Raw genomic sequence first — 21,858 nt, 5'->3', positions numbered from 1 at the left:
TTGTTTTCATTATAACTACAAACTCTTCTAGAAACTTAAATGGAGAGTATTAGCACAGTATCTCAGGAAATGCCCTTCAAGATACATGAAGCAAAGTCCATGGAGGAATTTATTTCTTTAGGATAAAAAGGAGCAGGTACAAAAAAAGAAAGAAAACCCCCCCAAAATAGAGCAGACAACCATTTCATTCCTCAGACCACCTTTAATGAAAAAACATCTCATTCCAATGAATGAGTTTATCAAGTAGAGATAGTGAAATATATAATTGCAAAGCAATCAGCTCATACATATTTTGAGGATATACTTTCGGGCACAGGGTTAGCCAGTCTCACAAACACCAGTAAAAACCACCAGCTTGCTGTGCAGGAAACAGACAGCCATGTCATCAGTCCAGAGAATGGGAAGTCTGTGGTTAATAATCAAATGCACTGCTGAAGCTGCGTTTATGACTGCCTCCACCTCCTCTCCAGTTGCCACCACCGCCGCCGTTTCTGAAGCCATGGCCACCCCCTCGTCCTCCACCACCACGTCCACCGAAGGAGCGTCCGTATCCACGGTCACCACCCATGCGCTGTTTCTCCTCCAGCTCAGGGAGCTCTGTGGCGATTGACAGCTGCCAACGCCTACCATCCTGCCATGCATCCTGAGGAAAATAAAACTGGAGTGGTCACCACAAGTACAATAGTGTCTCTGTGTTACTAACCACATTATCTACGTTTTTTGTTTTGTTTTTTACGAATGAGGGATTGCTTTTGTTGTGAAACTTGAGGAGTAGCATCACTCATACAAAGCTTGACAGTACGGCTGGGGAAATAATACACCAAACTGCACACAATGAAAATTCAGTTTGAAAAAAGGGCTTGGATAACTGCTCCTCTTAGCTTTGAATCACCTTACACCAAGCCTTTTACATGTGTCCAATTGCTCACAGTTAAGAGGAAAGGTATCTCTGCTTTCTACTTACTTGGTACTCCTTTACTTTGTCAGCTGGAACATCAAAACAGACTCCCTGCAAAACAAAATTCACTCATAATATTAATATTTTCACTTAACATTAGGCAAGTCAATTACAGTCTCAATAGTATTGTCATTATAGTACTAACAGTGAATGAGGGTGGTTTTATTTCAAAGGTGAAAACAGAGACGTCACTGTCATTTTGCCCTTGAGGAAGGTCATCCCCCGGATCGCATCGTCAATCTCCTCTCCCAGCTGCTCCTTTAGACCACGCCAAGCACAGCCAATGTTGTGCAGCTCCTGGGAGCAGTTCATTGTCATTGTGGTGTAGCCCTGGAAGGTTTGAACAACAAACATGAACATTAAATATAAGTTCAAACCATTCAGGGCATTTACATGTCATTCATTATTCAATTGCTACATATAAATGGCACTGAATGTGTGAGTTAGTAGAGCCTGAACACTCACAGCGTCAGAGTTGAGGAGGGACCTCTGCTCCAGGGCAGTGGCACCTGATATGTGTGCCAGGGCGGCAGCCAGGGCATCCACGGCCCCACGCTCCTCAATCAGCTTGGTAGCAGACACACGGAAGTACTCAATGGCTTGGGGAGGCACAGAGTCTAAAAACCTCACTGCGTCTTTACTGGAGGATTTGATGATGTCATTGGCAGTGGGCACTCCAACTCTCTTAAATGTGATGCCTGCTTTCTGCTCTACGTATCGGAGCTGGTCTTCCTCTTTGCGTTGGTAGAAACAGATGCAGACGCCTGTCCTGCCAGCCCTACCAGTGCGACCTGACCGGTGAATGTATGACTCCACATCCTGGTAGAGGGTCAAAGCAACGTTCATATTTTAATACATTGTTCTTACTAGATCGATTAAAGTGTTACTACACAGGTATAAGAGCAAACTAACAGTTATCACCGTATTTGTCTACCTTTGGGGGTGAGCACTGCACGACCAGGTCTACCTCTGGGATGTCCAACCCACGAGCAGCAACGTTGGTGGCCACCAAGAGCTCAAAGGTGCCACTTCTGAAGCCTTTCAATGTGATCTCCCTCTGCTTCTGAGGAATGTCCCCATGAAGTGACTGGGAACTCTGTAACATTCAACATTTATCACAATCAGTCAGATAATGAATCAGCCAATGAACCCATTACAAATAAAGTCAACTATCTCACTTCATTTTCAATGTAATTTACATCTCAAGGTCTAACCTTCCATGTTTATCCTGGACAGAGCCGGGCGGCCCTATACGCTTACTACGCAATTTGAGTAGGGACCTGCAAATTACGCAAGGGCCCCGCCTCCCCCTCATGCCAAAGTGGGTGTCAATGTTTACAACTTAATTGAGAGGGTGAAGCGGAACTATCCTTCTGGTCACTAAAAAATAAGAAAAAAAACACAATGAGAGTGAATTGAGGGAACAGCAATCAGGTAAACTTGTGTTCTCTCCTCTCCAAGATTGATGTCAGCAAATAACATGAATGTTAAGTTGATGTGCTAGCTTACAGTGCATCTCTCTCTAGTCTGTCTGTCTTGCTAACCTAGCTGGGCAGTGCATCTCTTGGTCTGTCTTTGTCTTGCTTGCTTGCCAGCCACTTCCAGGGCTGTGTCCTGTGACTTTGTGCCTGACAAAACTGAGAGTGAAATACAAATATTTATTACGTTTGATAAACACCAACGGGCAATGGTGTTTATAAACTTCAGCTTGGAAAAGATAACCACGTGAACGTGCGTTCACGTGCACGAAATGAAACTTGCGCTTTCCAGCAGCAACCTCTGTTGGGACCAGTCCAGACAATATATGGGCGTGATGGCACTCCTCATAGGTGCACATCATTTTAAAACAAGACAATGATTATCTAGTCTCTCAGTCAAGGTTTAGTTACAACTCTGGACTAATGCAAGATGGAAAGCAATGGATTGACATTGATTTATATATTGAATTTAAAATGTTGATTAGCTGGGCATACTGGGCAATATGGATGCACATCACTCAGTAAATAATAACCATCAAGTATTCAGCCAAACCATAGTATAAATAGTATTTTATATTTGAAATTGAATAAAAGGAAATCTGGGGGAGCCAGTTTGAATGGGCCTGATGCAGCTGATAACAATACTATTATTAATTTTACCTATAATTTACAGGTACTATGCTTAAGTTTGTCAGTAGAGATGCTGGATCATCAGCCAGTTGAAGCACAGACTCAGTTGATCCATCCATCCTGTTGATCCACATCCAGACTCAGTCAGTACTAACACAGACCCAGTACAGCCGGCTTCAGCAAATATTAACACAGACCCAGTACTGGCAGCTTCAGCAAATACTAACACAGACCCAGTACTGGCAGCTTCAGCAAATAGTAACACAGACCCAATACAACCGTCTTCAGCAAATACTAACACAGACCCAGTACTGGCAGCTTCAGCAAATACTAACACAGACCCAGTACTGGCAGCTTCAGCAAATAGTAACACAGACCCAGTACAGCCGGCTTCAGCAAATATTAACACAGACCCAGTACTGGCAGCTTCAGCAAATACTAACACAGACCCAGTACTGGCAGCTTCAGCAAATACTAACACAGACCCAGTACTGGCAGCTTCAGCAAATAGTAACACAGACCCAGTACAGCCGGCTTCAGCAAATACTAACACAGACCCAGTACTGGCAGCTTCAGCAAATACTAACACAGACCCAGTACTGGCAGCTTCAGCAAATAGTAACACAGACCCAGTACAACCGTCTTCAGCAAATACTAACACAGACCCAGTACTGGCAGCTTCAGCAAATACTAACACAGACCCAGTACAGCCGGCTTCAGCAAATACTAACACAGACCCAGTACTGGCAGCTTCAGCAAATACTAACACAGACCCAGTACTGGCAGCTTCAGCAAATAGTAACACAGACCCAATACAACCGTCTTCAGCAAGTACTAACACAGGCCCAGGTGAAGTACAGGCAGCCTCAGCCAGTACTAGCACAACCAGAGGTGTGCAGCCAGTATCAGATACAAGCTGCTCAGACCCTAATAGAACAGTTGCTGCTCCACCAAATTACACAGCAGATTGGCCCCCAGTCTTAACATACTTAGTGTGCAGAGGTCCATTCAAACCAGGACTGAATTTTTCTTACCCTAAAGACAAGTCCAGAAGAGGTTTCCATTCAGGCTTATTACAGAAACAGCTGTCAAATGGGGAAAAGATTACCAGGAGCTGGCTTTCATAATCAAAAACTACGCTGTGTATTGTTTTTGCTGTAAGCTCTTTTCTAAAAGATTACAAAATAAAGGAAGGCTTGAATGTCTGGTCAAATATCAACGGCATTCTGAAACACCATGCGGGTAGTCCTGAACACACAAACAATATGATTAAGTGGAGAGAACTTGATCTGCGCCTAAGTCGGGAATAGACTCCTGATCAGATACAAATGACAATTTGAGGCTGAAAGAAAGAGATGGCAGGATGTCCTTACACGTTTAATAAGTATCACCCAGTCTCTGGCTGAAAGAAACCTAGCATTCAGGGGTTCATCAGACAAACTCTTCCAACCAGATAATGGAAACCTCCTAAAAGAGGTTGAATTACTGGCAAAATTTGAAAATCATCTCAGCAAAATGAAAGATGGAGAGACACATGCTCATTACTTTGGGAAGTGCGCACAGAATGAGCTGGTACAGATTGTGAGTGACAAGATTCTGGAAGCAATAGTGACTCAAGTAAGAGACTCAAAGAACTTCTCCATTATCTTGGACTGTACACCTGACAGTCACCAGGAGCAAATGTCCATTATTCTGAGAAGTGTAGCTTTAAAGGGAAAGCCAGAGATCAAGGAGCACTTCCTCTGCTTTGTGAATGTTGAGGTTACAACAGGCATGAATCTGTCCACTGTCATCTTAGATAAGCTGAACGAGCTGAAGATTCCATTTGAAGATTACAGAGGGCAAGCTTATCATAATGGGGCCAACATGAAGGGCAAGCACCAAGGAGTACAAGCCAGACTGCTCAAAAAATATCCCAGAGCTGTGTTCGTACCATGTGGAGCACATACTCTAAACCTTGTCATTGCAGATGCTGCCAAATCTTCAAAAGATGCAGTTGGGTTTTTTGGGCATGTGCAAAAGCTCTTCATGTTCTTTTCAGCTGGCACACAAAGATGGGAGTGTTTTGAAGAAACATGTGAACATAACCGTGAAGTCACGGAGTGACATGATGAGAGAGTAGGCTCCAAAGTCTTCATGCATTCAGGTATCAGGCTTCTGAGGTTCGGGAGGCATTACTGAAAGCCAGGCAGATGATCAACAATCCTGTGGCCAAAGTGGAGGCAGAAGCACTCGCAGAGTAAGTTGGGTCCTACCGCTTCTTGATTTACTGTGTCGTATGGTGGGATAATGAGAATGACAAACAAGGTGAACAAGCTCCTCCAATCCGCCTCAATGCAGTTGGATATCGCAGTGAATTTAATCTCAAAAGCAAAGGCCTCCCTCACTACATACCGGGAAACTGGATTCGCTGAGGCCCAGACAACAGCCAAAAGCATTTATGAAGAAATTAATGTGGAGGCTATTCTGAAAGAGAGTAGACTGAGAAACAGCAAGAGGCATTTCAGCTATGAGGCTTCTGATGAACCAGTGACTGATGCACTGAAAAACATTGAAGTTTACTACTACTTCAACATTGTGGTCGACTCTGCTGTGACATCTATGGATGAGAGATTTGAAACACTCAACCAGGTGAAAACCAAATACAGAGTGCTGCTGAACTTCAGCACTGCCTCTCAGATGTCCCGTGGATCTTTAAAGGCTCACTGCATGGAAGTTGAAAATACTCTAACCTTCAGAGATGATCGTGACATCAGTGGAATGGATCTTGCACACGAGATTCAGAATTTACCTGATCTGCCATCAGATAAGATGACTGCCTTTGAGCTGCTTTCCTTTCTCTGTGAGAAAAACCTGGAGGAACTCTATCCTAACCTTTGGATAGCCCAAAGAATTGCAGTCACCCTACCAGTAACATTGGCAGAGAGGAGCTTTTCAAAATTAAAGCTCATCAAAAAGCTACCCGAGGTCTTCCATGTCACAGGAACGTTTGAGTCATCTGGCCATCATGATGATGACATCATTGATGATTTTGCCTCAAGAAAGTGCAAAAGAGTATTATTTTTATGGTAAGATTTTAATTCAAACATTCAAATGTTTACACACTTAGTAACATTTAAGATTGTATGGCAGAAGTGCATTTGTGTAAACGACTGCTTAACTAACTATGTGACATACTTTCTTAATTTCTTCCAGACAGTCCAGATAGACAGGTGCCCATGCTGAAAATGCCCAGGCTGTAGAGGGAACCAAAGTTAATCACACAGCTGTATAGGTTTTATTTTACTATTTTGATACTTATAGCTGCAGCCATGGCCTATAGGCTTATGTTTACATTGTATAGACAAAGCTAATTGTATAATATTGTGAGGACTGGACTAATTACGAGGCAGCAGAGCCAAAGCTCAGTGTTATATTTGATTATTTTCTCCATTTTATATTTTCTACAATTTCTTATTTATGTTAATGTTAATATTCACTTATCTTAAGATTCTATAGGAAATATTATATTCAATAAATATTGTTTGTTTATCCCTCATTCTGTATAGGTCTACATATTCTTAGACCGACAGATGGAGCAAACTGTTTTAAAGGAGGGAGGATTGTAGTGGGAGCACTGGGGTGTCAGGTGTGACAATGGCAAATGGTTTACATGGCTCACGGGTCAGGCAGGAGGGACCCTTAGCAGAATTTTGCTTAGGGCCCCTGGGAGGTCAGGACTGGCTCTGATCCTGGTATCAATGTCATACCTCACAAATGTTCTGTATGCACTGTGTAACAAAATAAATAAAAAACGCTATGGCAGGTTTCTGGTACCTGTTTTATGGAGGTGTTCATTGACAGCTCGTTGGCATCCTTCTTGGTCTCACAGAAGACGATGGTACGGCCGTGGCTGCCACTGTACACCTGGACCACATCCCCAATGACTGCAGCCCTCTGAGACCAGTGACACGCAATGGCAAGGTGCTGGGTGGGGAGCAAGAGACCGAGAACTTTTAATAAAGTGCTGATAAGTGTGAAAATGACAATGTTCAGTAGGCCCGAGTGAACCAAACAAAACAAATGAAAAACATTTTTATATGACTGCCAAGTCAGTAATGTGTGGTATTTTACCAGTTTGACATGAACCACAGAATAAGGTAGATGGCGTGTAGGCAGGTTAAATATCTCTGCTATATGGAAACTGGTTTGCGTGTGAGTGTCAGAAGTGGCAAAAATGTGGCTCACATAGCTTTAAGGCTCGCATAGCTTTAGCCAGAGGAAACTGGTTCAGCAAGTAGGATATTTAAGAAACTTGTTGTACATTTCTTAAGAATCATGCAACTATTAACAAAATTAAAAACAAAAGTATTAATAGCAGCCTGGTGGCTTCACGTTACTCAATAGAAAAAGGCATAAATTATACATTTGTTTTCTAAAATGTACATTTCAAAGATCAACATTTTCATCTGAATTAATCTGAAGTCTGACCAATATTTAAACCAAAGTGGAAACCATTGTCAATCAAAATAAAAGATCACTTGTTGAAAGCATAACATATTTTTTCTTTGTTACCTCTACTGTGGTGGCAGCTTTCTGGGTCTTTTTGCCAATGAGGTCCACATGCACATAGGTTGGCCTCATGTACTTCTTTGCCACAACATACACCCATGGTGGGCATGTGGCAGAGAAGAGCAGGGTCTGGGGATTGCTCTCAGAGTCTGCACACAGAAAACATTGGATCAGATGTGTGCATTTACTATCGTCTGACTCAGTACTACTGATGAGGTATACTATCAAGGCCTCCCATCCAACCTAAGGTAAACCTACAGTATATGGCCTAAATCAAACAATCCCATATGAAAACGTCTCGTTACCTTTTTGGTAAGATGCAGAAAGTATCTCCTCCACCTGTTCTGCAAAGCCCATATCAAGCATTTGGTCCACTTCATCTAATACAACGTGCTTCAATTGAGACAGGTCCAGTTTGTTATTCTGTAGATGGTCCTTGATACGACCTGGAGTTCCCACTAGGAAATCGATGCCACTGCGGATTGCATCAACTGTGGGGAAAAACATTTCCCCCCCACAAATATGATCAACTTAACCATATGCAATTTACAGTATTACGTTCCACCCCAAAAATAAGGCTGAGGATCTGACTTTTCTGGACCCCGCTTCCCGGCGGCTGGGGTCGTGTGGCTTATGCGCATGTGTGGGATTCTCTACTTTTGCTCTACCCGTAGAGAACCTCACTTCACGTGTCTCACTGTCAATCGCGGATGATAATTCTTCAAATTTCACCGGTAAAACATCCACGCCACATCTGTATATCAATAATTTGATCTCAATCAGTTTCATGGGGATATGCACTTAGATCTACTTTAGCTATAAGCTACAAATTCGAAGTAGCCTACAATGTTGTTTTGAATTATGTGCAGCGAGTGAATTCTAGAGCAGACGGTGTTAACAAACTGTAGCATAGCCTACCAATGTTAAGTTTCAACCAAAGCACATATTTTGCCTCGCTCGCTGTTGTGGCCACATGAGAAAAATGCGACCATTCACACAATCATCTTAAAATTTCACAAGAAATGGGTGGTGTTTAAAAAAAAATCTTACACTGACATTAAAGTGAAAAAGTGATCCATTTTCATTTGGAAGAGTCAGCTTTTTAAACCAAAATGGCTCAGTTTAAATTGTTTTTACATTGTAGTAAAACAAAAACTCATTTGATATTATATCCTGTGCTATTATGTAGAATACTTATGTGATCTTTATTAAGCTTTGATCTAACTTTAAAAAACAAGCAACATCTGCCAGAGTAGCGTTATCTCTACGAGTGTGTGTGGAGTGAGGGTCCGGCACATGCGCGGACTTCGGAACATTTAACTGTTGGGAAGAAAGGTTCTGAAAGGTCGGATCCGCAGCCACTCGTAAATAATAGGCACTTTGCAATGAAGCCAAATTTTTGTACTAGATCAATTGTAGGAATACTACTCACGTTGAGGGTTGTAGGAGCTCCCACCATAGAAACAGGTAACAGACAGTTTCTTTGTCATGTCCTTGAAATCCTTGGCTACTTGAATAGCCAATTCTCTCGTTGGAGCAAGGCACAGAACCTTAAAAAAATTAAATTGATTAAAAGAGAAACGGTTAATGATAAACATAAAGCGTTCCAGAAGCCTTCTGGTCAAAAGATTATGGATGCTCCACAAAACTATTCTTAAGAAATAAGGCACGGGGAGGTGAGGTATATTGGCCATATACCCCCCAAAAAATTAAACAGATACCGGCCTTACTGCAATTATAAATCGGATACCAACATGAATATAACAGCAAACAAGTAGATTTGCTTCATACCTGTGGGATATTGTCTGATACACAGTGCCTTCAGAAAGTATTCATACTCCTTGACTTATTCCACAATTTGTTGTGTTACAGCCTGAATTCAAAACAGATTAAATAGATTTTTTTCACTTTATTGAAAAATAAATACAATTTACATACAGTTGAAGTCGGAAGTTTACATAGACCTTAGCCAAATACATTTAAACTCAGTTTTTCACAATTACTGACATTTAATCCTAGTAAAAATTCCCTGTCTTAGGTCAGACAGGATCACCACTTTATTTTAAGAATGTGAAATGTCAGAATAATAGTAGAGAGAATGATTTATTTCAGCTTTTCTTTCTTTCATCACATTCCCAGTGGGTCAGAAGTTTACATACACTCAATTAGTATTTGGTAGCATTCCCTTTAAATTGTTTAACTTTGGGTTAAATGTTTCGTGTAGCCTTCCACAAGCTTCCCACAATAAGTTGGGTGAAGTTTGGCCCATTCCTCCTGTCAGAGCTGGTGTAACTGAGTCAGGAATGTAGGCCTCCTTGCTCGCACACGCTTTGTCAGTTCTGCCCACAAATATTCTATAGGATTGAGGTCAGGGCTTTGTGATGGCCACTCCAATACCTTGACTTTGTTGTCCTTAAGCCATTTTGCCACAACTTTGGAAGTATGCTTGGGGTCATTGTCCATTTGGAAGACCCATTTGCAACCAAGCTTTAACTTCCTGACTGATGTCTTGAGATGTTGCTTCAACATATCCACATAATGTACCTTCCTCATGATGCCATCTATACTGTAAAGTCCACCACTCCCTCCTGCAGCAAAGCACCCCCACAACATGATGCTGCCAGCCCCGTGCTTCACGTTTGGGATGGTGTTCTTCGGCTTGCAAGCCTCCCCCCTTTTCCTCCAAACATAACGATGGTCACTATGGCCAAACAGTTCTATTTTTGATTCATCAGACCAGGGGACATTTCTCCAAAAAGTACAATCTTTGTCCCCATGTGCAGTTGCAAACCGTAGTTTGGCTTTATTATGCGGTTTTGGAGCAGTGGCTTCTTCCTTGCTGAGCGGCCTTTTATGTCGATATAGGACTCGTTTTACTGTGGATATAGATACTTTTGTACCCATTTCCTCCAGCATCTTCACAAGGTCCTTTGCTGTTGTTCTGGGATTGATTTGCACTTTTCGCACCAAAGTACGTTAATCTCTAGGAGACAGAACACGTCTCCTTCCTGAGCGGTATGATGGCTGCGTGGTCCCACGGTATTTATACTGGAGTACTATTGTTTGTACAGATGAACGTGGTACCTTCAGGCTTTTGGAAATTGCTCCAAAGGATGAACCAGACTTGTGGAGGTCTACAAAATAATTTCTGAGGTCTTGGCTGATTTCTTTTGATTTTCCCATGATGTCAAGCAAAGAGGCACCGAGTTTGAAGTTAGGCCTTGAAAAACATCAACAGGTACACCTCCAATTGACTCAAATGATGTCAATTAGCCTATCAGAAGCTTCTATAGCCATGACATCATTTTCTGGAATTTTCCAAGCTGTTTAAAGGCAGTCAAATTAGTGTATGTAAACTTCTGACCCCTGGAATTGTGATACAGTGAATTATAAGTGAAATAATCTGTCTGTAAACAATTGTTGGAAAAATTACAGCTGAGTCTTTCTGAGTAAGTATAAGAGCTTTGCATACCTGGATTGTACAATATTTGCCCATTATTCTTTACAAAATTCTTCAAGCTCTGTCAAATTGGTTGTTTATCATTGCTAGTCTTGCAATAGATTTTCAAGCAGATTTAAGTCAAAAGCATAACTCTGCAACATTCAATGTCGTCTTGGTAAGCAACTCCAGTGTAGATTTGGCCTTGTGTTTCAGGTCATTGTCCTGCTGAAAGGTGAATTCTTCTCCCATTGTCTGGTGGAAAGCAGACGGAACCAGGTTCTTCTCTAGGATTTTTCCTGTGCTTAGCTCTATACCGTTTATATTTATCCCGCAAAACTCCCCAGTCCTTATCAACGAAAAGCATACCCATAACATGATGCAGCCACTACTAAGCTTGAAAATATGGAGTGGTACTCGGTAATGTGTTGTATTGGATATGCCCCAAACATAACACTTCATATTTAGTACAAAACATTTTTGCTTACTTTGCCACATTTTTTCCAGTATTACCTTAATGTCTTGTTCAAACAGGATGCATGTTTTGAATATTTTTATTTTCTACAGGCTTCCTTTTCACTCCATCAATTAGGTTAATATTGTGCAGTAACTACAATGTCATTGACCCATCCTCAGTTTTCTCCGATCACAGGCCTTTATACTCTAACTGTTTTAAAGTCACCATTGGCCTCATGGTGAAATCCCTGAGCGGTTTCCTTCCTCTCTGGTAACTGAATTAGGAAGGACACCTGCATCTTTGTAGGGACTGGGTGTATTGATACACCATCAAAAGTGTAATCAATAACTTCACCATGCTCAAAGGGATATTCTATGTCTGCTTTAAAACACACATTTATATATACAGTATATCACAAAAGTGAGTACACCCCTCACATTTTTGTAAATATTTGAGTATATCTTTTCATGTGACAACACTGAAGAAATGACACTTTGCTACAATGTAAAGTAGTGAGTGTACAGCTTGTATAACAGTGTAAATTTGCTGTCCCCTCAAAATAACTCAACACACAGCCATTAATGTCTAAACCGCTGGCAACAAAAGTGAGTACACCCCTAAGTGAAAATGTCCAAATTGGGCCCAATTAGCCATTTTCCCTCCACGGTGTCATGTGACTCGTTAGTGTTACAAGGTCTCAGGTGTGAATGGGGAGCAGGTGTGTTAAATTTGGTGTCATCGCTCTCACACTCCCTCATACTGACTGGTCACTGGAAGTTCAACATGGCACCTCATGGCAAAGAACTCTCTGAGGATCTGAAAAAAATAATTGTTGCTCTACATAAAGATGGCCTGGGCTATAAGAAGATTGGCAAGACCCTGAAACTGAGCTGCAGCACGGTGGCCAAGACCATACAGCGGTTTAACTGGACAGGTTCCACTCAGAACAGGCCTCGCCATGGTCGACCAAAGAAGTTGAGTGCACGTGCTCGGCGTCATATCCAGAGGATGTCTTTGGGAAATAGACGTATGAGTGCTGCCAGCATTGCTGCAGAGGTCGAAGGGGTGGGGGGGTCAGCCTGTCAGTGCTCAGAACATACGCCGTACACTGCATCAAATTGGTCTGCATGGCTGTCGTCCCAGAAGGAAGCTAAAGATGATGCACAAGAAAGCCCGCAAACAGTTTGCTGAAGACAAGCAGACTAAGGACATGGATTACTGGAACCATGTCCTGTGGTCTGAAGAGACCAAGATAAACGTATTTGGTTCAGATGGTGTCAAGCGTGTGTGGCAGCAACCAGGTGAGGAGTACAAAGACAAGTGTCTTGCCTACAGTCAAGCATGGTGGTGGGAGTGTCATGGTCTGGGGCTGCATGAGTGCTGCCGGCACTGGGGAGCTACAGTTCATTAAGGGAACCATGAATGCCAACATGTACTATGACATACTGAAGCAAGGCATGATCCCCTCCCTTCGGAGACTGGGCCGCAGGGCAGTATTCCAACATGATAACGACCCCAAACACACCTCCAAGACGACCACTGCCTTGCTAAAGAAGCTGAGGATAAAGGTGATGGACTGGCCAAGCATGTCTCCAGACCTAAACCCTATTGAGCATCTGTGGGGCATCCTCAAGCGGAAGGTGGAGGAGTGCAAGGTCTCTAACATCCACCAGCTCCATGATGTCGTCATGGAGGAGTGGAAGAGGACTCCAGTGGCAACCTGTGACGCTCTGGTGAACTCCATGCCCAAGAGGGTTAAGGCAGTGCTGGAAAATGATGGTGGCCACACAAAATATTGACACTTTGGGCCCAATCACTTTTGTTGCCAGCGGTTTAGACATTATTGGCTGTGTGTTGAGTTATTTTGAGGGGACAGCAAATTTACACTTTTATACAAGCTGTACACTCACTACTTTACATTGTAGCAAAGTGTCATTTCTTCAGTGTTGTCACATGAAAGGATATACTCAAATATTTACAAAAATGTGAGGGGTGTACTCACTTTTGTGATATACTGTGTATATATATATATATATATATATATACAGTGGGGAGAACAAGTATTTGATAACCTGCAAAATCGGCAGTGTTTCCTACTTACAAAGCATGTAGAGGTCTGTAATTTTTTATCATAGGTACACTTCAACTGTGAGAGACGGAATCTAAAACAAAAATACAGAAAATCACATTGTATGATTTTTAAGTAATTAATTTGCATTTTATTGCATGACATAAGTATTTGATACATCAGAAAAGCAGAACTTAATATTTGGTACAGAAACCTTTGTTTGCAATTACAGAGATCATACGTTTCCTGTAGTTCTTGACCAGGTTTGCACACACTGCAGCAGGGATTTTGGCCCACTCCTCCATACAGACCTTCTCCAGATCCTTCAGGTTTCGGGGCTGTCGCTGGGCAATACGGACTTTCAGCTCCCTCCAAAGATTTTCTATTGGGTTCAGGTCTGGAGACTGGCTAGGCCACTCCAGGACCTTGGGATGCTTCTTACGGAGCCACTCCTTAGTTGCCCTGGCTGTGTGTTTCGGGTCGTTGTCATGCTGGAAGACCCAGCCACGACCCATCTTCAATGCTGTTACTGAGGGAAGGAGGTTGTTGGCCAAGATCTCGCGATACATGGCCCCATCCATCCTCCCCTCAATACGGTGCAGTCGTCCTGTCCCCTTTGCAGAAAAGCATCCCCAAAGAATGATGTTTCCACCTCCATGCTTAACGGTTGGGATGGTGTTCTTGGGGTTGTACTCATCCTTCTTCTTCCTCCAAACACGGCGAGTGGAGTTTAGACCAAAAAGCTCTATTTTTGTCTCATCAGACCACATGACCTTCTCCCATTCCTCCTCTGGATCATCCAGATGGTCATTGGCAAACTTCAGACGGGCCTGGACATGCGCTGGCTTGAGCAGGGGGACCTTGCGTGCGCTGCAGGATTTTAATCCATGACGGCGTAGTGTGTTACTAATGGTTTTCTTTGAGACTGTGGTCCCAGCTCTCTTCAGGTCATTGACCAGGTCCTGCCGTGTAGTTCTGGGCTGATCCCTCACCTTCCTCAAGATCATTGATGCCCCACGAGGTGAGATCTTGCATGGAGCCCCAGACCGAGGGTGATTGACCTTCATCTTGAACTTCTTCCATTTTCTAATAATTGCGCCAACAGTTGTTGCCTTCTCACCAAGCTGCTTGCCTATTGTCCTGTAGCCCATCCCAGCCTTGTGTAGGTCTACAATTTTATCCCTGATGTCCTTAAACAGCCCTCTGGTCTTGGCCATTGTGGAGAGGTTGGAGTCTGTTTGAGTGTGTGGACAGGTGTCTTTTATACAGGTAACGAGTTCAAACAGGTGCAGTTAATACAGGTAATGAGTGGAGAACAGAAGGGCTTCTTAAAGAAAAACGAACAGGTCTGTGAGAGCCGAAAAACGAACAGGTCTTACTGGTTGGTAGGTGATCAAATACTTATGTCATGTAACAAAATGCAAATGAATTACTTAAAAATCATACAATGTGATTTTCTGGATTTTTGTTTTAGATTCCATCTCACAGTTGAAGTGTACCTAATGATAAAAAATTACAGACCTCTACATGCTTTGTAAGTAGGAAAACCTGCAAAATCGGCATTGTATCAAATACTTGTTCTCCCCACTGTATATATATATTTTTTAAACTCAGCAAAAAAAGAAACATCCTCTCACTATCAACTGCGTTTATTTTCAGCAAACTTAACATGTGTAAATATTTGCATGAACATAACAAGATTCAACAACTGAGACATAAACTGAACAAGTTCCACAGACATGTGACTAACAGAAATTGAATAATGTGTCCATGAACAAGGGGGGATCAAAATCAAAAATAACAGTCAGTATCTAGTGTGGGCACCAGTTGCAATAAGTACTGCAGTGCATCTCCTCCTCATGGACTGCATCAGATTTGCCTGTTCTTGCTGTGACATGTTACTCCACTCTTCCACCAAGGCACCTGCAAGTTCCCGGACATTTCTGGGGGGAAATGGCCCTAGCCCTCACCCTCCGATCCAACAGGTCCCAGATGTGCACAATGGGATTGAGATCTGGGCTCTTCGCTGGCCATGGCAGAACACTGACATTCCTGTCTTGCAGGAAATCACTCACAGAATGAGCAGTATGGCTGGTGGCATTGTCATGCTGGAGGGTCATGTCAGGATGAGCCTGCAGAAAGGCTCCACGAGGGAGGAGGATGTCTTACCTGTAACCTCTTACCTCCACATCGATCCCGCTCCAGAGTACAGGCCTCGGCATAACGCTCATTCCTTCGACAATAAACACAAATCCGACCATCAACCCTGGTGAGACGAAACCACGACTCGTCAGTGAAGAGCACTTTTTGCCAGTCCTGTCTGGTCCAGCGACGGTGGGTTTGTGCCCATAGACACATAGGCACCTGGCTTACAACAGGCCTACAAGCCCTACCTCTCAGCCTATTGCGGACACTCTGAGCACTGATGGCGGGATTGTGCATTCCTGGTGTAACTCGAGCAGTTGTTGCTGCCATCCTGCACCTGTCCCGCAGGTGTGATGTTCAGATGCACCGATCCTGTGCAGGTGTTGTTAGACGTGGTCTGCCACTGCGAGGACGATCAGCTGTCCGTCCTGTCTCCCTGTAGCGCCGTCTTAGGCGTCTCACAGTACGCATATTGCAATTTATTGCCCTGGCCACATCTGCAGTCCTCATGCCTCCTAAGGCACGTTCACGCAGATGAGCAGGGACCCTGGGCATCTTTCTTTTGGTGTTTTTCAGAGTCAGTAGAAAGGCCTCTTTAGTGTCCTAAGTTTTTATAACTGTGACCTTAATTGCCTACCGTCTATAAGCTGTTAGTGTCTTATAGACCATTGCACAGGTGCATGTTTATTCATTGTTTATGGTTCACTGAACAAGCATGGGAAACAGTGTTTCAACCCTTTACAATGAAGATCTCAAGTTCTGGATTTTTACGAATTATCTTTGAAAGACAGGGTCCTGATAGATGGATGTTTCTTTTTTTTGCTGAGATATCTTTCAACTGGTGCCTTTTTGTAGGAGGCATTGGAAAATCTCCCTGGTCATTGTGGTTGAATCTGTGTTTGAAATTCACTGATCGCCTAGGGGACCTTACAGATAATTGTATGTGTGGGTTACAGAAATGAAATCATGTTAAACACCATTATTGCACACAGAGTGAGTCCATACAATTTATGTAACTTGTTGAGCACATTTTTACTCCTGAACTTTGGGTTTGCCATACCAAACAGTTTAATACTTATTGACTCAAGACATTTCGGCCTTTCATTTAATTATTTTGTAAAAAATTCAAAAAACATTATTCCACTTTGACATTATGGGGTATTATGTGTAGGCCAGTGAGAAAAAAAATCACATTTTAATAATTTTTAAATTCAGGCTGTAACACAACAAAATGTGGAAAAAGTCAAGGGGAGTGAATACTTTTAAGGCACTGTACACACTGCTGCTGTTTCAGCCAATCAGCATCCAGGACCCAAACGACTCAGTGATAACATGCAATTGACAACATCTTCGCACTTACAGAAAATGCTGAATATTTTATGGCAGAATCTGCAGCAGACCTACCTTTGGGGCTCTGCCCCGCCTCTTGTCATCCGGGTCATTTTGGATTTTCTCGATCAGCGGAATGGCAAAAGCTAATGTTTTGCCAGTGCCTGTTCTTGCCTGACCAATTACATCCTTTCCCTCATACACTGAATTGAAGGTTTGGGTTTGGATGTCAAAGAGGAAAGATATGCCTCGTCTAGTGGGAAAATAAAGTTAAAGTGTAGGTTAGTGGATTAAAGTTGTTTTACCAGAAATTAAAGGGATACTTCAGGATTTTGGCAATTAATCCCTTTATCTACATCCCCAGAGTCAGATGAATGTATGGATTTTTATGTCTCTGCGTGCAGTTTGAAGGAAGTTGCTAACTAGCATTAGCACAAATGCGCTAAAGATAGAATATACTTCCAGTCATTGTGCTAAACTACCTCTTAACTTCCTTCGTACTGAATGAAGAAAAAAAAAATGTATCCATGAGTTTCTGACTCTGTGGAAGTAGATAAAGGGCTTCACTAGAAAAATCCAGAAATATCCCTTTAAGTAAATTGATAACTAGTCACCTTAAACAATGCCACTCTAAATAATGCCTACCGTACATAACTTACATTACTTATATCACATGCATATACTGTATTGAGACCCAATCACTGGACACTTTAATAAATGGGTCAAGTCACTTTAAACAATGTTTACATATCTTACATTACTCATATCACATGTCTAAACTGTATTTTATACCAACTAATGCACCTTGCCTATGCTGCTCGGCCATCGCTCATCCATATACTTACAGTTGAAGTCGGACGTAAACAATTGTTTACAGACAGATTATTTCACTGTATCACAATTCCAGTGGGTCAGAAGTTTACATACATTAACTAACTTGACTGTGCCTTTAAACAGTGTGGAAAATTCCTGAAAATCATGTCATGGCTTTAGAAGCTTCTGATACGCTAATTGACATATGCATTCTGTCTCCTAGAGATGAACGTACTCTGGTGCGAAAAGTGCAAATCAATCCCAGAACAGCAGCAAAGGACCTTGTGAAGATGCTGGAGGAAACAGGTACAGAAGTAACTATATCCACAGTAAAACGAGTCCTATATCAACATAACCTGAAAGGCCGCTCAGCAAGGAAGAAGCCACTGCTCCAAAACCGCCATAAAAAAGCCAGACTACGGTTTGGAACTGCACATGGGGACAAAGATCGTACTTTTTGGAGAAAAGTCCTCTGGTCTGATGAAACAAAAATAGAATGGTTTGGCCATAGTGACCATTGTTATGTTTGGAGGAAAAAGGGGGAGGCTTGCAAGCCAAAGAACACCAACCGAACCGTGAAGGATGGGGTGGCAGCATCATGTTGTGGGGGTGCTTTGCTGCAGGAGGGACAGGTGCACTTCACAAAATAGGTGGCATCATGAGGAAGGTACATTATGTGAATATATTGAAGCAACATCTCAAGACATCGGTCAGGAAGTTAAAGCTTGGGTGCAAATGGATCTTCCAAATGGACAATGACCCCAAGCATACTTCCAAAGTTGTGGCAAAATGGCTTAAGGACAACAAAGTCAAGGTATTGGAGTGGCCATCACAAAGCCCTGGCCTCAATCCTATAGAAAATTTGTGGGCAGAAGTGAAAAAGCTTGTGCGAGCAAGGAGGCCTACAAACCTGACTCAGTTACCCCAGCTCTGTCAGGAGGAATGGGCCAAAATTCACCCAACTTATTGTGGGAAGCTTGTGGAAGGCTACACGAAACATTTAACCCAAAGTTAAACAATTTAAAGGGAATGCTACCAAATACTAATTGAGTGTATGTAAACTTCTGACCCACTGGGAATGTGATGAAAGAAAGAAAAGCTGAAATAAAGAATTATCTTTACTATTATTCTGACATTTCACATTCTTAAAATAAAGTGGTGATCCTAACTGACCTAAGACAGGTAATTTTTACTCTGATTGAATGTCAGTTATTGTGAAAAACTGTGTTTAAATGCATTTGGCTAATGTGCATGTAAACTTCTGACTTCAACTGTATATGTACATATTCCCATTCACCCCTTTAGATGTGTGTGCATTAGGTAGTTGTTGGAAATTACTGCCATGTTGGAACTAGAACCACAGGCATTTCGCTACACTCGCATTAACATCTGCTAACCATATGTTTGGGACCAATAAAATTTGATTAAATAATAGATTATACCTTTAAAAAAAATAGGTAACAACTCAAACAGCATTTTAGTTGCATGAAAATTGACAAACAAGGAAAAATACCTTGAAGTAGTTTGATGGTGTTGGGGGAGATTTTGAAGTTTGAAAAGGCTCCCTCTTTTTGTTCTGGTGTCTCCTAAAGGAATGAAAAAGAAAAGAAACACAATGTTCTTAAACTCATTTAAATTGTTTTTCCACAAACCACCATGCTACATCTTCACCGATGAATGAGAACGTCACTGGGAAAGACTCACAATTTCTTTTTCACTGTCACTGCTGGAGTCTTCGCTTGATTGTGTTGGAGTTGTCGTCGTGGAATGTCCATTAGTTTGTGCGATCAGCTTGGGAGTCTTATGCAACACTCTGACAACTTCTTCTTCTGACGTCTTCTTTTTCTGCTGGTAATGACAAAATGGGACATGGTAAAAAGATGCCTTGCCATGGTGATTACTAATTAACATTTGATTATAAAATGATTATATTCATTCCTATCTTAAGACAAACAAAAATTATGTATTTGATAAGAGATATCCCGTGTAGCTCAGTTGGTAGAGCATGACGCTTGCATAACAGGGTTGTGGGTTTCGATTACCATGGAGGACAGTATGAAAATATGTAAGTCGCTCTGGATAAGAGTGTCTGCTAAATGACTAAAATGTAAATATCAAAATAAATCAATACCCATCCGTTGTAATGCAATACTAAGTGTAGGAATGTTTTAACAAAACACTACATACTATAAGTTACCTCAGTTGCTTTGTCATTGTCTGCAGACTCCTCATTGGAATAAGATGTGTTGTTCTTCAAATGTGATTCAATATTCCCATTAACATCAATGGATTTGTTCACATCCCCATTTGCTTTGTCCACTTTTTCTTTCTTCTTCTTCTTGGGAACAGGAGGTTCCCAGTCAGGTTCCTCTTCAACAACTGTTTTATGTTTCTTGATTTTCTTCCCCTCCTTGGTCTTCTTCTCCTTTACTTTCTACAAACCAAACATAGTGCGCCATGCATTAGTTTAAGGGGAAAGAATAGTAGAAAGCTATATCAATGTATAGCTACATTTCTTACCACATAATAGCGCTAGTGAACTTGAACCTAGTAGAATGACAGATGGATCATTATTGACGTACTGTATTGGATACATAGTTGCAAGTTCAATGCTGACTAGCTAGGTATGCTGCGTTCAAATAAAAGTTGGACTGGGACTCTTGCTACCTGAATGAACGCGACACGTGTCTAACTACAACCATTTAGAACGTCGGACATTTCTGAGTTTCCTAGTTCTGACTAGCATGTGAACGCGGAATTATGCCACGTTCAAAACAATTGAGTACTCAAAATACGAAGTCAAACCACGACGTCAGTGATCTTCAGATCGGAGGTTTAAAAAGAGGGCCGAGTTCCCAGGTTGGAATACCGAGTTGGATGACCGTTCAAATCGATATTTCCCAGTGGGAGACCGTTTTTGTCCAAGTTCCCAGTTGTTTGAACGCACTGAATTTGGAGATTACGGAGCTCCCAGTTGTCGTGAACGTGGCATTAGAATGGCAACATGTCCAGCAACGTCATCAAGTGCCGTACGTGGCACAAACTGATAGGATGTGACTGTACCAGAGCACGCCGAGGCATGTTGATCTTTCTGTTATGAAGATCAGCTAAACACGTGTCATGGGCACGAGGCTGCGTACACTGGTAGCAATGAACATGTCATGTGCGGCGCTAGCTACTTTCTACAGCGATTGACAGTTATTTCAATCTCGAACTACTTGTATTTTCCTTACCTCTAGCTAGCGTAATGGCAATAATATTAGCAATATGACATTACGTTAAATTAGCTACCATGCGGCTGTAGAATGTAACTAGCAAGCTACGGTAGCTGCTAGCAGGCGGTGCTAACGCAGTTTTAGCAAACGTAAACAACCAGCTATTTGTGTTCTATTTTACTTACTTTGGGCGTCGTACTGCCCGCACTAATGTCCAGTTCACATTCCATCCCGATGTCTTCGGTTTCAAAAATAATCTTTGATGGCATCTTCCCAGGTTGTTTTTCCTTCAAGTGGACACTAGCTAACCCTACGGGCACGCGTACAGAAAGGAACGACACGACTGTGCGGTGTTGAGGTAGACCTTTTACAAGCATAGAAATTAAGTATATAGAATGGACCTCCCATTGGAAGCCAGTACAATGCAACTTGCACGCCGTGATGTGGAACTTTAAATTTGTTCTTTAGTTTACAAAGATTAGTGTATTCTTTGAAGGTGCTTTATGCGCCTTGGACTCCATACATGTTATTTTCTCAACTGCGCAGACATGATGGTTTTATGAAAAATGATGTACAACATATGACGGAAAGCCAGAGTTATAACACATTGGTATTGCTATGTTGATGGATTTTTTTTTGTCAGAGCTTTATCCCAACACCTCTTTAGATTATTTTTTTATTTCACCTTTATTTAACCAGGTAGGCTAGTTGAGAACAAGTTTTCATTTACAACTGCGACCGAGATTAGACTACAATGTCCGCCGCAATGCAGCGC

At 42.1% G+C, this 21,858-nt stretch overlaps 1 protein-coding gene across 1 annotated transcript; it reads right to left on the bottom strand.

Moving 5' to 3' along the window:
* Positions 1-182: 182 nt before the first annotated feature.
* LOC139571143 (nucleolar RNA helicase 2-like) lies at positions 183-21,652 on the bottom strand. The gene is made up of 14 exons (XM_071393740.1): positions 21,269-21,652; positions 20,066-20,302; positions 19,573-19,716; positions 19,366-19,454; positions 17,131-17,308; positions 9,050-9,167; positions 7,923-8,108; positions 7,621-7,766; positions 6,883-7,032; positions 1,893-2,054; positions 1,424-1,777; positions 1,155-1,288; positions 965-1,010; positions 183-643 (listed from the first exon to the last, which is right to left on the bottom strand). Exons 1-14 carry the CDS (start codon positions 21,458-21,460, stop codon positions 413-415), a joined length of 2,367 nt encoding a protein of 788 aa, XP_071249841.1. The 5' UTR covers positions 21,461-21,652; the 3' UTR covers positions 183-412.
* Positions 21,653-21,858: the final 206 nt, after the last annotated feature.

The sequence above is a fragment of the Salvelinus alpinus genome, chromosome 3 (assembly GCF_045679555.1).
Source record: "Salvelinus alpinus chromosome 3, SLU_Salpinus.1, whole genome shotgun sequence".
Lineage (NCBI taxonomy): Eukaryota > Metazoa > Chordata > Actinopteri > Salmoniformes > Salmonidae > Salvelinus > Salvelinus alpinus.
Note: the sequence above shows the minus strand (reverse complement) of the source record. Positions and strands in the feature narration are given on the sequence as shown.

Coding starts and splice junctions, on each gene's coding strand:
- LOC139571143 (XM_071393740.1), bottom strand. CDS start 21,460: ATGCTTGTAAAAGGTCTACCTCAACACCGCACAGTCGTGTCGTTCCTT. Junction 8,109..9,049: donor GAGCTCCTACAACCCTCAAC/GTGAGTAGTATT, acceptor TTTTCCCCACAG/TTGATGCAATCCGCAGTGGC. Junction 1,289..1,423: donor CCCTCCTCAACTCTGACGCT/GTGAGTGTTCAG, acceptor CAAACCTTCCAG/GGCTACACCACAATGACAAT.